General features: G+C 43.1%; 1 protein-coding gene across 2 annotated transcripts in view; it reads right to left on the minus strand.

Annotated features, from left to right (window-relative positions):
* Window positions 1-253: 253 nt before the first annotated feature.
* Window positions 254-24,658, minus strand: part of LOC134345004 (disintegrin and metalloproteinase domain-containing protein 12-like) — a 60,103-nt gene continuing 35,698 nt past the window's right edge. The window contains exons 6-13 of one of the 2 annotated variants that reach the window (XM_063045137.1): window positions 24,115-24,165; window positions 22,040-22,111; window positions 18,412-18,584; window positions 14,530-14,611; window positions 13,676-13,812; window positions 9,924-10,029; window positions 6,570-6,621; window positions 254-3,779 (exon numbers count right to left, since the gene is read on the minus strand). In XM_063045137.1, coding sequence (XP_062901207.1) covers window positions 3,637-3,779; window positions 6,570-6,621; window positions 9,924-10,029; window positions 13,676-13,812; window positions 14,530-14,611; window positions 18,412-18,584; window positions 22,040-22,111; window positions 24,115-24,165 — 816 coding nt within the window. In that variant the 3' untranslated portion in view covers window positions 254-3,636. The remainder of the gene's footprint in view (window positions 3,780-6,569; window positions 6,622-9,923; window positions 10,030-13,675; window positions 13,813-14,529; window positions 14,612-18,411; window positions 18,585-22,039; window positions 22,112-24,114; window positions 24,166-24,658) is intronic. The other variant, XM_063045136.1, reaches the window with a different exon arrangement.

Here is a 24,658-nt window from a genome sequence, read left to right on the forward strand (position 1 = left end):
CAAATGAACTCTAGTTCTTCTTTCTGCCTTGCCATTCCTAACAATCCCCAATGCTTTCTAATATTTACACTGTTTTGCTACTCGTTGACATTATTTGTATGTGATGTTTTTCAGATACCTTTGCTGTGACACAGTAATTCACACAGACTGTCGAAACGCTAGAGGGGATGGAGATCCCAGACACCCAAAGTTAATGCTCTGAGGGCTGTCACCCTGAGTACACAAATATCTCATCTATTGTTTGATCATACCTGTGACTGTTGTGGGACCTTGGTGATGTTTCTGATCCCCAGGTTCTTTTAGGTGTCCAAGAATGAGTGAAAACTTGTTGCTTTATGATAATTTATTTAACAGTTTAAACAAAAGAACAGATACAGAGTATATGAAACTAAGGCAGACAAAAAAAAAACAAAGACACAAAGATGGCACCTTTACAAAAACTGGCACTTTTATACTTCACTAAAGAAACACCCCTGAGATAAGTGCTGACCAATTAAGAGACACAGTCAGAGCACATGTGTTATGTGCTAATGCTTAGCCAGTGAAAAATGAAAAAGATGACAATTGTTATGTATCTGCTATACCTCTTTCCCACCAATACGTGGAGACAACACAGCACATTGTTTAAAATATACTAATTTTTAAAACTGCAAATAGAGTTTGTAAATACCACGATTTTAGTCTTGCATTACTTCAATGAAGATCTCATTGAAAGCATAAAAAAACAACTGATTCCAACATTATGTTTGTATTGTAATGAAGTAGTAAGTCTGGTTAAACAATTATTTACATTTATAGAAATAAGATTCACAGTATCCAAACAAGAAAGTCGAAACTGAGGTATGACCTTACTTCTTCTCTGAAATTCACATTTTATTGAATTGAGAACGTGAGAAATCCAGCCAAGCATAAGCCATTCAACATTGCCTGACACAAGCAGGAGAGAATCTGCAGATGCTGGAAATCCAAGCAACACACACAAAATGCTGGAGGAACTCAGCATCTATGGGAAAGAATAAAGTCCTGCTGAAGGGTCTCGGCTTGAAACGTCGACTATTCACTCTTTCCCATAGATGTTGCCTGGCCTGTTGAGTTTCTCCAGCATTCTGTGTGTGTTGCAAATTACCTGCTATCCAGTGAAATCATGACTAATTTTGACCCTCCAATCCACCTGACTATCTAATTCCAATTTCCATCCATTCTTAAAACCCAATTTCTCCAAAGACACGGAATTTAATCAATGAATGAGCATCCAAAGTCTCCAGAGTTTACAGAAAATGATGTAAGAAACAAAAAATATCTAGTGAATGGCAGTTCTGTGGGAGAAAATGCCTTCTTAATGAGAGGTCAGAGGAGAATGGCCAGACTGGTTCAAGATGACAAGAAGGCAATAGTAATTTAAGTAACCATATATTACAACAGTGGTGTGTAGAAGAACATCTCTGAATATACAACAACGTCAAAACTCGAATGGATGGGCTACAGCAGCAGAAGGCCAAGGACGTACACTCGGTGGCCACTTTATTTTATAGCTAATAATGTGGCTATTGAGTGTATATCCCTATCTGTCAACACCAACATTCCCTCTAGATTTTTTTTAAACAGCTGAGTGGACCAACCCTTGCTCTGAGCAGGAAATTTTTACGTGGCCTGAAAAGTGTGTGGCATTTTATAATAACATTATAAAAAAAAATTCCAGCTGCATGGCAACAAAGGCTATGTGCGTAGGAACATTGCAGCCACCATGCAGCCATGCAACAGCCCAGCTTAGAGGGAAGAGTGCTCACCACCCCAGTAGGACGTTAATGCAGTTGTCACATTCTGTGTAAAAAATCTGACCTCTGACCTCCCCCCCATACTTTCTTCCAATTTCCCTAAAATTATTAACCATTTGCTCTCTGGGAGCAGTCTCTACCTGTGCATTTGATCAATGCCTCTTATCATCTTATACACCTCTATCAAGTCACCACTCATCCTCTTTCACTCCAAAGGGAAAAGCTCTAGTTCACTCAACCTATAACTTAGGCTCTCTAATCCAGGCAGCATCCTGGCAAATCTTCTCTGCTCCCTCTCTAAAGCTTCCATATCCTTCCTGTATTGAGGTGGCCAGAACTGAGCACAACATGCCAAGTTTGGTCTAACCAGGGTTTTATAGAGCTACAATATTATCTCACAAGTCTTGAACTCAGCCCTCTAACTAATGAAGGCCAATATACTATTGGCTTTTTTAACCATCCTATCAACCGGCGTGGCAACTTTGAGGAATCTATCTGTGCCATGCTTCCCCAGAAGCAAGCATATCCTTCTTTTTGTACTCCAGGTTGGATCTCGCCAAAGGCTATACAGCTGCAGCAAGACTTCCTGTAGTCCACACACACTGAATAATTGCTTGTTTTAACTGAATGCTCAACATAGAAAGACATTCCCTTTAGGAGAGTGATGAGTAGGAAGTTTTTGAGCCAGAAGTTGGTGAATCTGTGGAATACATTGCCACTGATAGCTGTAGAGACCACGTCATTGGGTATATTTACAACAGAGGTTGATAGGTTCTTGTTTAGTAAGGATGTCAAAGGTTATGGGGTGAAGGCCAGAGAATGGGGTTGAGAGGGATAACAAAACAGCCATGATTGAATGGCAGAGCAGACTCGATGGGCTAAATGGCCTAATTCTGCGCCCACTGTTTCATAGGCATCTGCATCATGTGAACAAATACCTCAAGGTCCCTCTGTACATTAAAATCTATTAGTTTCTTATCCATTGTAAAAAAAATATCAAATTCTTCACATTTTGTCTTTTTTTTTGAAAAATCTGAATGTTTCTTTCTCTAGCAATTCATTCATAACAGACTAATAGCAGATAGTGCAAAATCATTTTGGTTCAATACACATACTAGGGATGTTTCCAATCTTTAAGATTCAAGATTGTTAATGTCATTTCCAGTACACACGTGTAAAGGAGAACAAGATAATTGTTATTCCAGATCCAATACATAACAAAAAAAACACAATAAAGGACACAATAATAAAAAAAAAACACAATAAATATAAATACATGAGATAGCTTCTATACATAGATTGATTTTATGCCCATAAAGTGATGCCAAGCACAGGGGTGTCCAACCACAGGTGACCCTGACAGGAAATGATGAAGTAGTGGAGGGGTGGGTTAGTGGCTGGAGTTGTTGGCCAGCCTTACTGCTTGGAGAAAGTAATTGTTTTTTGAGTCTGGTGGTCCCGGCATGTGTGCTCCATAGCCTCCTCCCTGATGGGAGTGGGATGAACAGCAACTATACCCCTGTGATGCGTATTGGATCAAACCGTTTTGGCACTACCGTATTATTAAATATTCCATTATGAATGATTCAAACATTCAGATACTTCCTAAAAAATTCTCCCTCATGGTTAGCAACGACAGTTCATACACTTTGACAATATATCTTTACATTAGTGGAGCAAACTCGAGGGCAGAAATCTTTTCTCTGTGTCACGCCTCTCTGAGATCAGTGTGAGTGAATGGTTTGATGCTCTGCTGCCTTATCTGATGAGGTAGTAAAAGAATGATTATTGGCTCATTGAATCAATTCTTTTGAAATGATGGTGTGAGCTTGCCCCCTTTACATCACTTGCAGTTCTTTAATTAGACGATGCTTTGCGGAAGGAGATGGTTAGAAACGTGCGGAATGCTGCTCGTGCGGTTTTCTTGTCTTCTGTGTTTCAGGAAGAGCAATATATCCATGGCCACGAAGATGAAAAGTACCACTGAAGCAGAGGCGATGACACCTGTCAATAGATAAAAGAACTGCTGATGACACGTATGTCTTTCCTCTGTGAAAAAAAAGCATTCATTTTGTTTTGGTTTTGACGTACGTTAACATTTTCACTTAACACACATCAAGGTTGCTGGTGAACGCAGCAGGCCAGGCAGCATCTCTAGGAAGAGGTACAGTCGACGTTTCGGGCCGAGACCCTTCGTCAGGACTAACTGAAGGAAGAGCTAGTAAGGGATTTGAAAGTTGGAGGGGGAGGGGGAGATCCAAAATGATAGGAGAAGACAGGAGGGGGAGGGATGGAGCCAAGAGCTGGACAGGTGGTTGGCAGAAGGGATATGAGAGGATCATGGGACAGGAGGCCCAGGGAGAAGGAAAAAGTGGGAGGGGGGAAAAACCCAGAGGATGGGCAAGGGGTATAGTGAGAGGGACAGAGGGAGAAAAAGGAGAGTGAGAGAAGGAATGTGTGTATATAAATAACAGATGAGGCATACCCCACCTCCCCCTCGTACCCCATCCGTAGATGTTTCTATGTACGTATGACAAATAAATCTAATTTTATAGGAACACAAGAAATTCTGCAGATAATTGAAATCCAGAGTAACACACACAAAATGCTGGAGGAACTCAGCAGGTCAGCCTTCCTGGTCTCTCTTCTTCCATTCCCAACCCTGACTCCTTCTCTTACCCCTTCCCTTCTCCTCACCTGCCTACCACCCCCGGTACCCCTCTTCCTTCCATTACACCCATGGACCAGTCTCCTCTCCTATCAGATTCCTTCTTCTTCAGCCCTTTACCCACCTCTCACCTTCTCACCTCATCCACCCCTCCCATCTTCTCCCTTGTACTCCTTCCCCTCCCCACCTTCTTTATCTGTCTTCTTTCCCCTTCCTTTCCAGTCCAGATGAAGGGTCTCAGCCCAAAATATCCAATGTTTATTTCCTTCCATAGATGCTGCCTTACTTGCTGAGTTCCTTCAGCATACTGTGTGAGTTAATCTTATAAGAAACGTATCTAAGTTTTTTTCTCAGGGTCCTGTTCCCAAAGGAGTCAATCTTCAGTCAATCCAACAGTGCTTCAGCTTGTTCTCCCTTCAAAGGGAGGTTCCCCGGTGACGTCCATGATCAGTGAACTCAGTGTCAGCAATTGCAGCAGGGAGAGCTCAAGCTCTTCAAGCTCTTAGCAAGTTCTCATCCAATTCCAGCTCCAACGGCGCAGTGTGTCAGCCAGAATATCTTGGGAAAATACTCTATATTCCAATCATCTCTAGTCTGGGGTGGAGAAATGGCTTCTAGCCTACTTTGCTCTTCATGAACTTACACAGCAAGAAGGGAGGATATCTGCGCGAGACATAATTGTAAAAGGCCCTGGCAAGGTCACGCTTGGAATATGGGGCTGAGAGGGAAAATGGATCAGCCATGATGGAATGGCGGAGCAGACTCGATGGGCCAAATGTCTTAATTCTGCTCCTGTGCCTTATGTATATTGCGCTCAGTTTTGGTCACTCTGATATAGAAATGATGCAATTACGATGGAAGTGGTGCAGAAAAGGTTTGCAAAGTAATAGCCAGGATTTGAGTGACTGGGTTATAGGGATAGGTTATACAGACTTGGGGTTATTTCCCATGGGCCATCAGAGACTGAGGGGTGACCTTATAGAGTTGTACAAAATCACAAGGGGCATAGATAGGTAGCCTTTTTCCCCCAGAGTTGGGGAAATGTTTAAGTGAGAGAGGTGAGATCCAATAGGAATCTGAGGGGCAACTGTTATTTTACACAAAGTTTTGTCCGTGGGTGGAAATGGTTGAGGCAGGAATAGTAACAACACTGCAAAGACATTTGGGCAGGTACATGGTTAGGAAAGGCTTGGAGCGACATGGCACACATGCAGGGAACTGGGACTGGCTCGTGAGGGCATCTTGATCGCATGGACCAGTTGGGCCGAAGGACCTGTTTCCATGGTCTATCACTCTGTGGTTCTATTTGGCCCATCACGTCCTATGCTATTCCTCTCCTGTTTCCCCACTTCCTTAAGGTGTTATATTCACTTACACACAGTGGCCGCTTTATTAGGTACACCTGTACACCTGCTTGTTAATGCAAATATCTAATCAGCCAATCATGTGGTAGCAGCTCAATGCATAAAAGCATACAGGTATGGTCAAGACATTCCATTATTTTTTGGATATGCATGACATAAAAGCAGGGAAGATATGATTGCTGGTGCCAGATGGGGTGGTTTGAGTATCTCAGAAACTGCTGATCTTCTGGAATTTTCCTGCAGTCTCTAGAGTTTACAAAGGCTGATGTGAAAAACAAAAAAACACATCCAGTGGGCAGCAGTCCTGTGGGTGAAAACACCTAGCTAATGAGAGGGATCAGAGCAGAATGGCCAGACTGGTTCAAGCTGACAGGAAGGCAACAGTAACTCAAATAACCAGGCATTACAACAGTGGTGTGCAGAAGAGCATCTCTGAATGCAGAACACATCGAACTTTGAAGTGGATGGGCTACAGCAGCAGAAGACCACAATGGGTTCCATTGCTGTACCTAGTAAAGTGGCCACTGAGTGTATCTCTACTATTCCACTTTCCAAATTCCTTTCAAACAGTTTCCTCCAGCTTTCCTATTTCAACTCAATGTGTGATAGATAAACCCTCCAGTCATTTTGCTAAGTTCCTTTGGTCTGTGTCCTCAACACCCCCTAGTAATATTAACCCAATGACACTATCCAGCAAGCATGGCATTGGTTAACCCATCTATTCCCACTTTCCCAGCTGAGATCCTCAGGATTGGTACTCACCAATCTTCAAATTCATCGAACTGCTTTCCTTTATTAATGCCACTGTGATATTCTGGGAAAACAAAATAGTGAAACCCGTCACCCTCGGTCCCTAAATAAATACATTGCCAGCGATGCAGGGATAGATAGCAGGTGAATCCTTCTGAGTGGGAATCAGGTTTATTATCACTGGCGTGTGTCGTGAAATTCGTTAACTTAGCAGCAGCAGTTCAATGCAGTACATCGTATAGAAAGAAAAATAAATAAATAAACAAATTGATTGCAGTAAGTATATATACATATATCGAATAGATTTTAAATAGTGTTAAAACAGAAGTAATATATATATTTCTTAAAAGTAAAGTGGCATTCACGGGTTCAAAGTTCATTTAGGAATTGCATGTGCGTACGATACAACATTTATGTACACAAAGCATCTATAGCAGCTTCAGTGTTGTCTTATTTTTATTTATGTATTATTTGATTCAGAGATACAGCTCGGTAGCAGGTGCTTTGAGCCCGATTACACAATTAACCGATTAACGCACACGTCTTTGGACTGTGGGAGGAAGCCAGAGCCCCCGGGGGAAACCCAGGTGGTCACAGGGAGTATCCAATCTCCTTACCGGCAGCAGCGGGAATGGAACCCGGGTCGCTGGCTCTGTTATAGTGTTCTGCTAACCACTACGCTACCGTGCTGACCTCGTAAAGGGCGTAACAACACTGAGAGTGTACCAGAAATTCAACAAAATATCAAAATATTACCTGGGACACAGTGGTTCATTATGAGGACAGACTGTGCTTGTTTTCTTTGGGGAAGGGGTGGATGAGCAGGGATCTGCTAGGGGAGGGTATGGGGTAGCTAGGAGGGAATGTTTCCCCTCAGCAGAAATGTCTAAAACTAGAAGGGATAATTATCAGAATCAGAATCGGTCATGAAGTGTCTGGCTTTGCAGCAGCAATACAGTGCAATACGTAAAGATTAAGTTTGCCGTGAAGGACTCTGCACAGCAGATTCGGCAATTGCATTCATGCTAATTTCTGTTTCCTTAAGGCTGTATTTAACTCCCATCTTTTTGTTGTAGCGCTTTTTGAGACGACCAAAGCACAGCAACGTTATGTTGTCTGCTTACATTTGGCCTAGTCTGGAAAGTGGACTATCAATTCGACTGACGCTGCCTGAAAATGAATAGACCATAAGACCATAAGACAAAGGAGCAGAAGTCGGCCATTTGGCCCATCGAGTCTGCTCTGCCATTTTATCGTGAGCTGATCCATTCTCCCATTTAGTCCCACTCCCCCGCCTTCTCACCATAACCTTTGATGCCCTGGCTACTCAGATACCTATCAATCTCTGCCTTAAATACACCCAATGACTTGGCCTCCACTGCCGCCCGTGGCAACAAATTCCATAGATTCACCACCCTCTGGCTAAAAAAATTTCTTCGTATCTCTGTTCTGAAAGGGCGCCCTTCAATCCTTAAGTCATGCCCTCTCGTACTAGACTCCCCCACCATGGGAAACAATTTTGCCACATCCACCCTGTCCATGCCTTTCAACATTTGAAATGTTTCTATGAGGTCTCCCCTCATTCTTCTAAACTCCAAGGAATACAGTCCAAGAGTGGACAAACGTTCCTCATATGTTAACCCTCTCATTCCTGGAATCATTCTGGTGAATCTTCTCTGAACCCTCTCCAACGTCAGCACATCCTTTCTTAAATAAGGAGCCCAAAACTGCCCACAGTACTCCAAGTGAGGTCTTACCAGTGCCTTATAGAGCCTCAACATCACATCCCTGCTCCTATACTCTATTCCTCTAGAAATGAATGCCAACATTGCATTCACCTTCTTCACTACCGATTCAACCTGGAGGTTAACCTTAAGGGTATCCTGTACGAGGACTCCCAAGTCCTGTTGCATCTCAGAACTTTGAATTCTCTCTCTATTTAAATAATAGTCTGCCTGTTTATTTCTTCTGCCAAAGTGCATAACCATACACTTTCCAACATTGTATTTCATTTGCCACTTCTTTGCCCATTCTCTCAATCTATCCAAGTCTCTCTGCAGACTCACTGTTTCCTCAGCACTACTGGCCCGTCCACCTATCTTTGTATCATCAGCAAACTTAGCCAAAAGCCATCTATTCCATAATCCAAATCGTTGATGTACAAGGTAAAAAGAAGCGGCCCCAACACAGACCCCTGTGGAACACCACTGGTAACCGGCAGCCAACCAGAAAAGGATCCTTTTATTCTCACTCTCTGTTTCCTGCCAATCAGCCAATGCTCTAACCACGTATGTAACTTTCCCATAATTCCATGGGCTCTTATCTTGTTAAGTAGCCTCATGTGAGGCACCTTGTCAAAGGCCTTCTGAAAATACAAATATACAACATCCACTGCATCTCCCTTGTCTAGCCTACTGGTAATTTCCTCAAAAAATTGTAATAGGATTGTCAGGCAGGATTTTCCTTTAAGGAAACCATGCTGAGTTCTGCCTATCTTGTCATATGCCTCCAGGTACTCCATAACCTCATCCTTGACAATCAACTCCAACGACTTCCCAACCACTGATGTCAAGCTAACGGGTCTATAATTTCCTTTTTGCTTCCTTGCCCCCTTCTTAAATAGCAGCGTGACATTTGCAATCTTCCAGTCCTCCGGAACCATGCCAGAATCTATCGACTTTTGAAAGATCATTGCTAATGCCTCCACAATCTCCACAGCTACTTCCTTCAGAACATGAGGGTGCATTCCGGGAGATTTATCTACCTTTAGACTATTCAGCTTCCTGAGTACTTTCTCTGTCGTAATTGTGACTGTGCACACTTCTCTTCCCTGCCACCCTTGAGAGTCCGGTACACTGCTGATGTCTTCCTCAGTGAAGACTGATGCAAAATGGTGACACTGAATAGTGACACTGTCTGTCAAAACGAATAGTGACACTGCCTTGATTCTGCCTGAACTGCTGAGTTCCTTCAGCATCTTCTGAGTGTTGCTCTTCAGAAATTGTCTGCCTGGCATCAGTGGTCATATAACCAGGACTTGGATATGCACCAGCTGCTCATATGACCATCTACCACCCTCTCCCAGGGATTCATGTAACCCTGATTGGAGAGGCTAAATAGTCGCTACACCTTGCTGAAGGGTGACCTGCAGGCTAGTGGAGGGAAGGAGCACCTTACATCTCCTTTCGGAGAGACACATCTCCATCCTGGCAATTTTATAATAAATAAGTAGATAGATAGATAAACAAATAATACCAAGGACTTTCTTGTGATAAAATCTTGTGAAGCTGATTTGAAAATTACCATGGAACTGGTTAAGGACATAGCATTATATTTCTTCCACCAGTGTGAGATACCCACACTCACCAAGGAGGTGGCTGGCTGATCCTTCAAACAACTGACGTCAAAACTTCTCAAGAAGTTGTTCAGAAATTCCTTACTGCAATCACTGAATATTGGATTCATTGTTGACCTGTGGAGGAAAGGAAAAAAGACAATGAACTTGGTAAATAGAAGTAAGTAAAGCTTGTGTAAATCCTTGGAGGGTCCGTAATTATTTTTGGGGAATAAATCATTCTTAATCATTCTTGGGGAAACTGCAGTTTAGACACAGCGAGATTTATTGATACATTAATATTAGTGCCCAGGACATTACTGTGGCTGCATTTGGAATATCGTGTTTAACTGTGGTCACCCTGGTTTAGGAAAGATACCATTAAGCTAGGAAGTGTGAAAAGGAGATTTACAAGTTTTTTAAACTCAAAAGATTGTGTTTATAAAACTTGTATAGGGTCCTGCTGATGAGTCTCAGTCTCAAACGTCCACTCTTTATTCCTCTCCGTAGACGCTGCCTGACTGCTGACGTCTGCCTGCATGCCGTGTGTGTCACACGTTTTATCTTGTCGGGTCTCGAGGCACTGAGCAAAAGAGAAAGCTTGAGTATATTAGGACTTTTTTAAATTGGAGTGTAGGAGAATGAAGCGTGATCTTAGAGAGAAGTGTAAAATCATGAGGGTTACAGATAGGGTGAACTCCTACAATCTTTATCCCCGGGTTGCAGAATCAAGAACTAGAGGTCACAGGTCTAGAGTAGGAGTGGAAAGATTTAAGACACATGAGGGACTTCTTCACCCAGAGACTGGTCAGTACATGAAATGTCTTAGGCCCATATATATAGCTAGAGTGCCTAAGACTTTTGCACAGTACTGTAGTAATTTTATGTATTGCATTGTACTGTTGCCGCAAAAAAAAACTAATTTTATGACATATGTGAGTGATGATAAACCTGATTCTGATATGAATCTCTATTGTGGACTGAGAGTGGGAAGGAATGGGAGGGATGTAAGTATCTGAGAAAGGAGAAGGGAGTGGAAGTAATGAGTGAGTTATTGTAAAGATAAGGCACAAACATAATGGATGAAATATCATCCTTGCTGTACAACTCTAGAACATAGAACACTACACCACAGTACAGGCCCTTCGGTTCATGGTGTCACGCCCACCCTTTAACCTGCTCTGAGTTCAAACTAACCCGCCCCTCCCACATAATCTCCACTTTACTATCCTCCACGTGGGCGTCATGGTAGCTCAGCGGTTAGCGCAAAGCTGTCAAGGCTCAGGGCATTGGAGCTCGGCGTTCAGTTTCAGCGTCATCTGTGGGAAACCTGAACACCCTGCCCGTGGAATGCACAGGTTTTCTCGGATCCACTGGTTTCCCCTCACAGTCCAAAGACACGCTTGTCAGTGGGTCAATTAGTCTTTGTAAATTGTCCAGTGGTTAGGCTAGGGTTAAATTAGAGGTTGTTGGGCAGCGCAGCCCGAGGTGTTGGTAGGGCCTACTCCGCACTGTACCTCAACAAATAGATAGATAATTGTGCTCAACTAAGTTTCATAAATGCCCCTAATGTAGAGAATCTGCCTCTTCCACCATCCCTGGCAAGGCAATCCACACTCTCTCCACTCTCTGTAACACCCTTATATTTCCTCCAATTGCCTTAAAACCATACCCTCTCGTATCAGCCACATTCTGTGATATTCTGTAATTCTGTATGACTTTTTCCTCAAAGATAATTCTGGTCCTTCTTCGAGTCCTTCAGCATATCTCTCCTCACCCCTCACCCAAGTGACATCCATCCTGGGTGAAGAACTTGTGCCACGGAGAGGTCCTACTGGGGAGGTCGCCACTTGAAGACCTGCTTCTGTCACCCCTTCAAATTCAACTCCAGAGGAGTTGTCATCCTCTTATTCAGATTGAGTAGCCAGTGGGCATCAACCCAAAGGGCTCAAGTTACATCAACTAACAGGGAAAACAGAGCATACAACTTAGTGCACAGCACGTGTGTGTGTGTGTGTGTGTGTGTGTGTGACTCTGTGTGTGTGTGTGTATGTATGGGTTTGTGTGTGTGTGTGTGTGTGTGTGTGTGTGTGTGTGTGTGTGTGTGTGTATGTATGGGTTTGTGTGTGTGTATGTGTGTGTGACTGTGTGTGTGTGTGTGTGTGTGTGTGTGTGTGTGTATGTATGGGTTTGTGTGTGTGTGTGTGTGTGTGTGTGTATGTATGGGTTTGTGTGTATGTGTGTGTGTGTGTGTGTGCGTGACTGTGTGTGTGTGTGTGTGTGTGTGTGTATGTATGGGTTTGTGTGTATGTGTGTGTGTGTGTGTGTGTGACTGTGTGTGTGTGTGTGTGTGTGTGTGTGTGTGTATGTATGGGTTTGTGTGTATGTGTGTGTGTGTGTGTGTGTGTGTGTATGTATGGGTTTGTGTGTGTGTATGTGTGTGTGACTGTGTGTGTGTGTGTGTGTGTGTGTGTGTGTATGTATGGGTTTGTGTGTGTGTATGTGTGTGTGTGTGTGTGTGTATGTATGGGTGTGTGTGTGCGTATGTATGGGTGTGTGTGTGCGTATGTGTGTGTGTGTGTGTGTGTGTGTGTGTGTGTGTGTGTGTGTGTGTCTTTGCACCGTAATGTATATATTGCAAAAAGTAATCATATATTATTTGAATTATCATATTACATTATTATAGTTAATCAAAATAATAGTTTATATAATATATAATTAATTTTATACATCAAATATTTATATACTATACTGTGCAAAAGTCTTAGGAACACACACACACACACACACACACACACACACACACACACACACACACACATATATATATATAGCCAGGGTGTCTAGGACGTTCACACAGTACTGTAGTAATTTTATGTATTGCACTGTACTGTTGCCACAAAAAAAATCTTATTTTATGACATATGTGAGTGATGATAAACCTGATGATAAACTTGCTCTCTGCTCCACATTGACCAATACAGTACAGTGCAAAAGTCTTGGGCACCCTAGCTATATATATGTTTTTAGACTTTTGCACGGTATTGCATCTGTATATATTTTTCTTATTGTAATTTATAATGTATGCCTACATATTGCACTCTGCTGCTGCAGAACAGTAAATTTCACATTGCACAACATATGGCATATCAGTGATAAATAAACCTGATAATAAACCTGAGTCTGATAGTGTATAACTTATCCTGGGATCATAATCCCTTACATAAACGATTATTGCTCAACTTCATCGTCACAACAAAGTGCCACGTGTTGTGTCAATGTGACAGCGGCTCGAGACTCTAGGCTGCACTGTACAATAGGAATGATTTTAACCTGATCTAGCAGTCTAGGTGTGTTAGTCCCACTAAAGTCAGTGAGAGTAACAAATGGCCAGTTTAACTGACATAACCTCGTGTTACAGTGACCTTCACTATAATTACAAAGGCTCAAATGTTCCTTTAATTACCATAATACAGCTCAGTCAAAAGTTCAAAGTAAATTTATTATCAGGGTACATATATGTCCCCATTTACAACCCTGAGATTCGTTTTACTGTGGACATACTCAGCAAATCTGTAGAATAGTAACTACAACAGGATCAATGAACGATCAACCGGAGTGCAGAAGACAACAAACTCTGCAAATGCGAATAGAAATAAATAGCAATAAATACCGAGAGCATGAGATAATGAGATAAAGAGTCCTTGAAAATGAACGGTTGTGAAAGCAACTCAATCTGTCAGAGATAATTAAATGAAAGAGGGTAAGCATTAATCGCCCTTACTCAATACTTTTCGCCAGTAAGCATGCCCCAGAGGTGACAGGGCAGTGGCAAGTAGGTCTATCGTGACGCATTCCCAGATTGTGACCCATCTCATGAGCAACGTACTTAGCCACCTCTCTGATGTTATCCTGGTCGTCCTGCAAAGGTGGAAAAATTCCATCAGTATCATACCTCCCGATTCATACAAGGACTTCTTTGCACTTCATAATGCACTCTCAGCTCTGCATGCTGTCTATTTGTGTCCAGTTAAAAGCTAAGTAGTTAGAGTAGACAGTATCTTTTTCCTAGGGTTGAAATGTCCAGTGACAGAGAATATGAATTTAAGATAAGAGGGGGTAATTTCAAAGGAGACATGACAGGCAAGTTTTTTTTAAACACAGAGTGGTGGGTGCCTGGGGTGATGGTGGAGATAAATACATTGGAGACCTTTTAAGAGATATTTTGATGAATGTGAGAAAAGTGGAAGATATGGACCTACCTCAGCAAGTTTCAAGAATTTATTTATTTATTTTGTTTATTGAAATACCGCACAGAATACGACCTTCCAGCCCTTCAAGCCGTGCTGCCCAGCAACCCCGATTTAACACTAGCCTAGTCATGGGACAACTTACATTGACCAATTAACCTACCAACCAGTAGGTCCTTGGACTGTGAGAGGAAACCACCCAGAGGGGACCCATGCGGTCACGGAGAGAATGTACGAACTCCTTACAGACAGCAGCGGGAAAATATTGGCCAGGTGATTATTAATTTATTTGGTTCAGCACAGCCGAAGGGCCTGTTTCTGTGCTATACTCTTCTATGTTCTATTTTAAAAGATTGGCTGAAAGAGAATAAATGGCACTGGGTCATACCTTGACAACTCCTCCACTTCTCTCCTTCGAGCACATCTCGCTGAGGTAGGCTTGTCCCACAGACCTCTGAAAAGGCACACCACTGGGGGGAAGGGAGGGAGTCAATGAAGACAACATTGGTCAGTGCAAGGCAAGCCAAGTTTTATGTAAAACTCTCCCTTCTCTTTTGCCTATTATGCCACTGGCATTTAGGGCAGCAGTCAGAATCGGGTTTAATATCATCGGCATTTGTTCTTTGCAGCAGCAGTACAGTGCAATGCATAATAATAGAAAAAACATGAATCACAGTAAGTACATATATTAAATAGTTAACTGAAATAAGAAGTGCAAAATTATAAATAAAAAAACTAGTGAGGTAGTTTTCATAGGGTTCAATGTCCATTCAGAAATCTGATGACAGAGGGGAAAAAGCTATTCCTGAATCATTGAATGTGTGCCTCCAGGCTTCTGTACCTGCTTCCTGATGGATGCAACGGGAACAAGGTATGACCTGGGTGACAGGGGTCCTTAGTGACGGATGCCGTCTTTTTGAGGCATTGCTTCTCGAAAATATCCTGGATGTTACAGAGGCTAGTGCCCATGATGAAAACTCTTTGCAGCTTATTTCGATCTTATGTAGGGCCTTCCTCTCTGGCAGCGTTCACTTCAACATGTCGGTAGCTTCCTTTCGGTTTTCACTACTGTCAAAGTCACGCAAGTCCCGGCTGCAGATTCCAGAATACTGTCACACTCAGATGAATAAGGACTCTTCATTGCTGTTTCCATAACAATTTTGTTTCACCAGTCAGGGTTGTTAGCCCTGAGCTGAACCCCCGAACATGGAAGACCGGTGGACCAGTCCCTAGTCGGGCCTCCACACTTTGATCCGTTTGGCACGGGGGATCCTACCAAAAGCCAAAGCATAATGGCCCGACTCCGACCAACACAGCTCTCTGGGTCACTGAGGTATGCAACCCTCCAAACCCACGACAAGCTTGTGGTTCACGAGAGGGTCCAACGGGAGTGACGCAGCATGGAAACAGTCCCGTGGGTCAAACGATCCATGCCAACCAAGATTCCCATGGAAACTGCAGCACAATAATTCCAAGACTCACCACCCTCTGGGCGAAGAAATTTCCTCTTACCTCTAACCTGCATATCTCCTCCATTCTGCATGTAAGAATATATCAGGTTGCTGCAGATCAGCTGGTTGCATCTCTGCCCGGGACACAGATTCCAATGCACAGGATGAAAAGAGGCTGCAGAGCGTTCTAGACTGAGACAACTCCATCATGGGAGGCTCAATCCTCCCGCTGTCGCCAAGAAGTCGGCATCCATCATTAAGGACACTTAGCTTCTGGATCATGCCCTCTTCTCATTGCTACCATCAGAGTGGAGGGACAGGAGCCTGAAGACCCACAGCCAACATTTATAAACAGCTTCTTCGCTCCGTCGTCAGGGTTCTGAACCCACCAACAGTCCCTTTATTTGCATTATTTCTTTCTCCACTTATTGCAATTTACAATAATTTTTTATATCTTTCCTGTACTGCTGCCGCAAAACAACAAATTTCACGACGTTTGTCAGTGATAATAAGCCTGATGCTGATCCCTGAATATCCAACCCCTTCTGAATGCCAAGTGTATACTTTTCTGTAGATCTTTTGCAGGGGAAACATGGACACTATTGAATTACTCAGTGAGATCACCAGACAAACATCTCTGAGGGCTCTTCCTCCGGTTGACCAGACGTCAACAAATGAGACCAGGGATCAAGTACAAGACTGTTCAGGGCTGCCAAGAAGGACTGGTTTTGAGAGCAATGCTGTGCTGGAGCTCCCCTTACTGTCACAATGGAGAACTGCAGCACTCTGGATTCTGATGATGCTCCTGGTCACACAGCGTGAATCAGGCCCTTGGGCCCATTTGGTCCATGCCTACCAAGATTCCCATGAAAGCTAATCCCGTTTCCTGCATTTGGCCTATATCCTTCTAAACCTTTCCTATCTGGTTACCTCTCCAAAATACCTTTTAAATATTCTTAATATGTCGGCCTCAACCACTTGCCCTGGCAGCTTATTCAGCATACTGACCACTCCCTGGGGTGAAAAAGTTGCCCTCAGGTCCCTAATAAACTTTTCCCCTCTCACCTTAAACCTAGTTCTTAATTCCCCAAACCCATGCACAATGACTTTTCTCATGTCTGTCATGACTATATATACCTCTCTCAGGTCACCCTCATGCTCCCCTCATGCAGTGAATGAAACCCCAACCTGTTCAGCCTCTCTCAGTAACTCAGTTCTTGGAGTACCGACTATATCTTCATAAGTATTTTTCCAGCATAACGGCCTCCTTCCTAAAGCAGGGTGACCAAAACTTAACGTTGTATTCCAAATTCAGCTCATTAACACCTTGTTCAATTCCACCTCTCCTCTCCTGGATCGACCTATTGTCTACCAGCCTTGCACCAGCACTTTATACTACCTCCCCTCTACCTTCCAGTCTAGAAGAAGGCTCTCAACTAGGAACAGCAAAGGACTGGCAATTGAGAGACGACCTAGGGAAACAGCTCAGATTCCCTGAGCCAAGTCCTCGACAGTGCTTAGGCCAAACATGGTGTTCCTGTCAAGAGTCATCGAGACAGGGGGTCATGTTGGAGCTGACCATTCTCTAGGCCGGCTGGAGGAGGCCCATGAAAGGGCCAAAACTTGGTGGACTTGCAGGAGCAGTGCTGCAGCAAGGGGCGGCGAGCGCACTTTATGCGCGTGGAGGTGGGCTGCAGGGGGCTTGTTGGTCAATCCCTCTGCCAAGCCTACAGCTGGATGGACATCCCAGGAGCCCAGAAGAGGAAAGACATCAGGAATACCACAGAGGCAGCACAGCAGTAATACTAATTACTCAGGAGGAGTAATCCGTTACAGAATGTTACTCAGTCACAGGTCGGGGCCTGATCAACCCTGGCTGGGTCGCCCGGGCAAGGGTTCTAATGTTGAAAGACCTGAAATACACTGTGACCCCCCCAGCTTATATCACTGATGATGTGTCTGAGTGCATCACAAGATGTATCATTCTATCAGAATGTATACAATACACAACCTGAAATCCTTACTCTTCACAGACATCCACAAAACAAGAGAGAAAAACCCCCAAAAAATGAAGGACAGAAAAACGTTAGAACCCCAAAACATTTAGATAATAAATTTGCTTTGATTGCTTGAACTTTGGTGAGCTCTGTTCCTGCCCTTGATTCGTGAGGACATCAGAGGTTATGGGGAGAAGGCAGGAGAATAGGGTTGAGAGGGATAATAAATCAGATATGATGGAATAGCAGAGCAGACTCGATGAGCCAAATAACCCAATTCTGCTTTACGATTTTTCTGATATACTGGAAAGAAAGGGCATGGATTCTTTTAGATTATAAACTGCTCAGACCAAAACAATATTCTTATTCACCATTTTTCCTTTGTAATTCTATTTAATAGTGTGTGGGGGTGATAGTTTTTGACATTGGGACTGGATTGTGGACCACAATGAACTTTCCTGAATCAGAACTTAGTAGTTTTTTAAGTGCAATGTGGTCCAGGAATGGAAATGGCTTAATAGAAGGGGGCACAATTTTGAGGGGATTGGACGTCAGTATAGGGGGAGTATCAGAGGTACATTTTTCATACGTAGAGAGGTGATTGCATGGAATGTGCTGCCAGGGATGCTGGTAAAGGCAGATACATTAGGGACAGTTTAGATAGGGGTATGAATAGTACAAAAGGGAGAGTTATGTAAGAGGGAAGGGTTACATTGATCTTAAAATAGGTTAAAAGGTCGGCACAATATTGTGGGCCTGTACCGCGCTGTACTATTCTAAGTTCTACGTTCTATGTCCCAGGTGACACAGTCCCGTATCTACCTGACAAGCTGGGCATTGTCGTGGTGCTTCCTTGGCACCAGCTCCCTGGTTCTCCACTGCATGAAGTTTTCCAGAGCCTCAGCTGTATCTTCACTGGAGCCAACCTTGTTTTTGACTGTCCAGACTTCAATCCCAACTAGAAAAATCTGGATATTTAACTGCTGTTGGTAAATCTGTAAAAAGAAACAATGGATCCAAATGTGCATTTAGAATCCGTAATTCTGCAAAGTCAAAGTAAAGTTTAGTGTTCTACGCACAAGTACTTAGCAAATTCACATGCGACGTTATTTCTGACTGGAACACGGGGCCTGAAGCAAGTGGTACATCACAGAAATGGACCATTCAGCCACAATAACCATGCTGATCTTTGTGCTCATCTACACTAATCTCACTTGCCTGCATTAGGTCCTCAACAAACCATTCATTGTGGCAAGACCAACCTTTCATTGTCCAAAAAGTAATTGTTCATGACCTCACTGAACCCCTGTAGTGATCGAACAAGAAAAGACCAGGGCATTGTTTGCATAGGGGGCATAATGAACGCAATTGAAATCACAAGATGCTTAGTGATACAATGGTGGGGAATTAGCTAAAGGAAGACAATATGCCAAAAGCAGCCGAATGGGATTAGTGTAGATGAGTGAAAAGGTCATTATTTGCATGGTGGGCTGAATGGTTTATCACTCCTCGATGATGTCCTGGATGCTGGGAAGGCTGGTGCCCTTGATGGAGCTGACTTTCTGCAACTTACCTAGATCCTGTGCCGTTCCCCCCCTTCCCAAACCAGACAGTGACGTAGCCAGGTAGAATGCTAGCCATTCTTTTGTCTTTGCGCTGAACTGCTACCGGGAAACATACAGTTCACGTAATCTAAGTCAGTAACAATAAATCTGATTCCGAGCTGTCATTACCATACCAGAGAAAGAACCTAAGTGCCTGGAGACCTACTGTGGTGAGGGTTGGTAATCACAAGTGCGAAGGAGTACAGGGCTTTTCACTGGGTTAGTTTGAGATATGAAGGGTGCATTAGTGCATACTGAGTGGCCTTGCGACTGATTTTACTGCATTACATATAAAATGAGTACTGTGCAAGCCCAAGACCACAAGACGTGAAGGCAGAGGAGCAGATTAAGGCCATTCTTCCCATTGAGTCTACTCCAGCATTCCACCATAGCAGATTTATTATCCCTCTCAGGCTCATTCTCCTGTCTTCTCCTCATAACCTTTGACGCACTTATTAATCAAGGATCTGTCAACCTTCGATTTAAATGTACCCGATGACTTGGCCTCCACAGCCGTCTGTGGCAATGATTTCCACAGATTCACCACCCTCTGGCTGAAGAAATTCTTCCTCATCTCCATTCTAAAGGGATGTCTGAGTGTGTGTCCTTTTAATCTGAGTCATGTTGTAGCTGTATACAACTCCGCGTTAGACAAGTTGACAGAAACTACAAGTCTCCCTGTAAACTACAATAATTCTTGTATGTTCCCACAACCCCCGCAGAAAATCTGAAAATATTTCAGTTTTTCCCTTGTTACGAGAATACACATAAAATTAAGATGTTTGCTGGCCTGGGCTAGCATCAGTGGCATCAGCAGTTGGTCTGCCACCTGCCCTCAGGGGAAGGAGAGATAAGGAACAATGGAGCAGCGTCTGGAGATGTGTAATGAAGGGATGTGGGAGAGAGAGCTGTCTGGAGCGGCTCCCCCCTTTGAACCCTGAACTGTTTGAAGTGATGGACAGGCGATACCCCAGCAGGGGGATAAAAAGGGACAGGTTCGCTAAGCAGACACACACGCCACCCGAGGTAACGAGACCCTGGAAGCGGTGCGCCTCTCACGAGTGGGTGAGAAGCACCAGACAACGACAAGGGTGGAAAGGTACGATCAGCGGGAACCCAGTGTGTGTCCGTCCTTGCCTGGGTGCCGGGTTCACTGCAGAGGATCGACCGCATCTGGAGGAGGGGTCACAGTCGGTGACCTCAGGTGACATCACCAAGGACCCGCCCAAAAGCTGTTTGTGAGCCATCTCGCTGGTCTGTGAGTGAAGCAGTGTTCTGAATGATCAGTTGTTCCTATTCTATCTCTCTCTCCCCCCACGTTGTCCCTCGCCATGGCAACGATTACTGCGAACTGAACTGGACTGAACTTTGAGTCATTTTGAAATTTGGTCATTTACCCCTAGACAACGATAGAGCTTGATTGATGCTGTTATCTTAATTCTGTGCACATGTGCGTTTATCATCGCTGAACTGTTGCATTTATTATCCTTTCGATTACTGTGTTGCTCGTTTCTCTAATAAAACTTTCTTAGTTCTAGTACTCCAGACTCCAACTGAGTGATCCATTTCTGCTGGTTTGGCAACCCAGTTACGGGGTACGTAACAGCCTTCTTTGGTTGAGTTGTAGAAATAGATCAGATGGGCAAGGAAGTTGCAGGTGGAGTTTAAAACTGATAGTTTAACCCATTTTCAGAGCATCTTACTCCTTCACACTTCCCTTCCTCTTTCAGACTATGGCCTTTGAAAACCTTAAAGGAGATGGCTAATTTAGAGCCATAGATTCATAGAACACTACAGCACAGAAACAAGCCCTTCAGTCTATCTAGTCTGTGCCAAACTGCCTCGTACCATCAACCTGCACCTGGACCATATCCCTCCATTACTGTCTAATCCATGTACCTATCTAAATTTATCTTGAATGTTGAAATCGAACCCACGTCTACAACTTCTGCTGGCAGCTCATTCTACACTCACACCATCCTCTGAAGGAATAATTTCCCCCTCATGTTCTCCTTAAACATTTCAGCTATCACCCTTCACCCATGCACCTAGAGACACAAGAGACTGCAGATACTGGAATCTGGAGCAACGTCACACAAAGAGCTGTTGGAATTCAGCAGGTCGAGCTGCATCTACGGAGAGAAGTGGACAGTCCACATGAAGGGGCTTGACCCAAAATGTTGACTGTCCACTTTCCTCCAGAGATGTGGCCCACAAGGTCCTGATGCAGGGTCTCAACTCAAAATGTCAACCATCCCTTTGCCTCCACAGATGCTTCTTGACCTAAAGAGTTCTTCCAGCAACTTGTTTCTTTTTTTGATTGAGTTACATCGGCTTCTGTCCTACAATTTCACGATTGTTAATTGTCAGTCTTCAGTACACAATTGTAAAGGAGAATGAAATGATTGTGACCCCAGATCTGATGTGGCATTAAAAAATCACATTAATCATAAATAACACAATTTCTTAAAAAAATAATAAAACACTATAAACATAAAAACAATCCTTTAAAATGCAATGTGCAGGTAACTGTTATATACATAGACTGATTGCATGTGACACTAGGTGAGGTGTACGTAGAGATGGTAGGGGGTGATAGAGTGCATTAATGGGTGGGGGTGCTGCTCAATCTGACGGTTTGGGGAAAATTGACTTTTTTGTAATCTACTGGTCTTGGCATGGATGCTGAGTTGCCTCTTCCCTGAAGGGAGTAGGACAAACAGACATGGGTGGGATCCTTCATGATATTGCTGGCCTTTTTCATGTTAATTCAAAGAGCATGGTGCATTGTGGACTTTGACCTTTCACCTGACCATTAGCAGAGAGAGGCGTTCCATTCCCATTACCTGATTGACATAATGTGCAAGAGTAATTAAACGCTCCTGTGTCTTTCTGAGGTCCTCCCCATTCTGCTGAAACTGGAAAACAAAGTCATCATAGGTCAATCAGTGATGTTCATCAAGAGAATTCCAACAATTGACAATTTAAACACAAACACAAGAGATTCTTAAGATGATGGAAATCCAGAGTCACACACACAAAATGCTGGAGGAACTCAGCAGGTCAGACAGCATCCACGGGGAGGAATTCAAAACTGAGCAACTTTAGATTTCTTCCCTTTCATGTTTTCACCCTTTCCTCACACTAAGCAAGACTTTTGATCCTCACTTTCATCAAGGATAGCCTGCTCCTGATTCTTAGATACATTGAATAGTCAAGCCTCATCCGGAGCAGATTCCCTACCATGACTGCCATGGATTATCATCCCAGGAGTGGCAAAAATTGAGAAGCCAACTTGCTGATTCCTGAGAGAACTGATTGAAAGTTATGAGAAAAATTGGAGTGGATGATTGGAAAGAGACAGGACGATTTATTCTGTGAGGAAGATTACAGATACACACAAAGACTGACAAACAACCAATGTGCAAAAGAAGACAAATTGTGTAAATACAGTAATAATAAATAAGTAAGTTGATAAATAATATTGAGAACATGAGCTTGTAGGTTGTGGAATCAGTTCGGTGCTGTGAGGAGCAAAGTTATTCATGATAGTTGTTGAGTAATAACTGTTCCTAAACCCTGTGATGTGGGACCTGAGCACCTCCTGCCCAATGGTAGTAGAGCAAAAAGCCTGCATGGTGGAAGTGCTTGATGATGTATGCCACTTTCTTGTTCACTTGAGAGCACCACCAGGCTTTTGCATTAGTGCTACCTTCCTACACTAATCCCACATCACTTGATTCATAAAACATCTAAAAATCTACTGAAATCTAAAGAAAGGGTTTCATTTTTATGGCACCTACCCCAAACTCAAATTTCCAGTGGGCATTTCTGTCAGGCAAGTCTCACTCCTGACAGAAAAATCACAAAATAACTGCAAATCGTATCTGAATTTCTGTTGTTTTTCGTGGAGGATATCCTGGCTGGCACAGCATTCAGCTTGAATTGCCCTCCGAACTGTTGCCAAGAGATTACAAAGGGCATGAGGGTCACCCACAGTAGTGAAGATATTTGGCATCCTATCGAGCCTGGAGTCACATATATCAGCCAGATTTCCTCCTTGTACATACACTAATGTAACAGATGGGTCTTTTTTTTTTACTGCTATTGTTAAAGCCACCACTATTCATGCTAGATTTCTTCTAATTTATTTCAGCTTATTGAGTTAAATGTACTTGAATTCGGCACTGGAACTTGGAAGTTTTCAGTCCAACGTTCTGATTGCAATTATAAGTGCTAGGGGTAGCGGCAGATACAGTTGGGACATTTAAGAGACTCACAGTTAGGCAGATGGATTAAAAAAATGGGAAGTTATGTGGGAGGGAAGGGTTAGGTTGAATTTAGGAGTAGCTTAAAAGGTCGGCACACATAGTGGGAGGTAGGGCCTATACTGTGTTGTACTATGTTCTATAACACACAAAGCGCAGTATTTCATGTTAATTCCCATTGAACTCAGTGAATAAGTTTACCAACTATCCATTCTCATATATGATTTCAATTAATACCTCCTCTGACTGGCACTTCTCAACACAGTGATCAATTTTCATGGATCATTGTTGTCTGGTCCCACTATAAGCTTGGGATCCATTCTACTTTCTCAAAAGTTCAAGGAAACATGGCAGGTACCCAAGGACTCTCAGCAATTTTTAATAAATGCCTCTTAGAAAGCATCCTACCCTGATGCATCACAGTTTGGTCTGGCAATGACTCAAGCCAAGATGGCAAAATATTGTTTTCTTGGAAAAGCAGCTGGTCATTCTCTCTTCCCCTCCATTCCACCAGGCAGAAAAAAAATACACACACCACAAGCTTAACAACAGTTTCTGATCTCCTGTTACATAATCACTTTGATCATGCCTTGACCAAATTGTGGGAGATCATCGGGGGTAAAATGGCCCACTATCCTCTATCAAATTCTTACCTCCTCTCTGTCAGCCACCAAGTAGAGTTCAATGCTGAGATTGGTGTGAGTCTAGTCAAGAAAGAGAAAGGAAAGTTATAAATGACCATCTGGTCGTACTATTTTCTCACGTGCTTACTAATAGACCAAGTCAAAATAAATTTATTATCAAAAAACGTTTATGGATTATTTTGGGATTCATTTTCTTGCAGGCATTTGCAAGAAATACATTGGAATTTATGAAAAACTATTCATAAATAAAGAGAACCAAACAGTCAATGTGGAGAAGAAGACAAATTGTGCAAAATAAATAAATAATTAGGCAGAGAGACAGACAGACAGACAGATACAAGTATGTGCTGGCATTGGAGAGAGGTTGGGGAGGTTCTTGAGAATGGTTCCAGGTATGAAGTGGTTAATGTATGAAGAGCTTTGATGGCTTTCGGCCTTTACTCACCAGAGTTTGGAAGAATGAAGGGAGTTATCAAAGGCCTAGTTAGAATGGATGTGGAGAGGATATTTCCTATTGTGGACCAGAAAGCATAGCCTCAGCATACAAGGACAC

Source organism: Mobula hypostoma, chromosome 4, assembly GCF_963921235.1.
Source record: "Mobula hypostoma chromosome 4, sMobHyp1.1, whole genome shotgun sequence".
Classification (NCBI taxonomy): Eukaryota; Metazoa; Chordata; class Chondrichthyes; order Myliobatiformes; family Myliobatidae; genus Mobula; species Mobula hypostoma.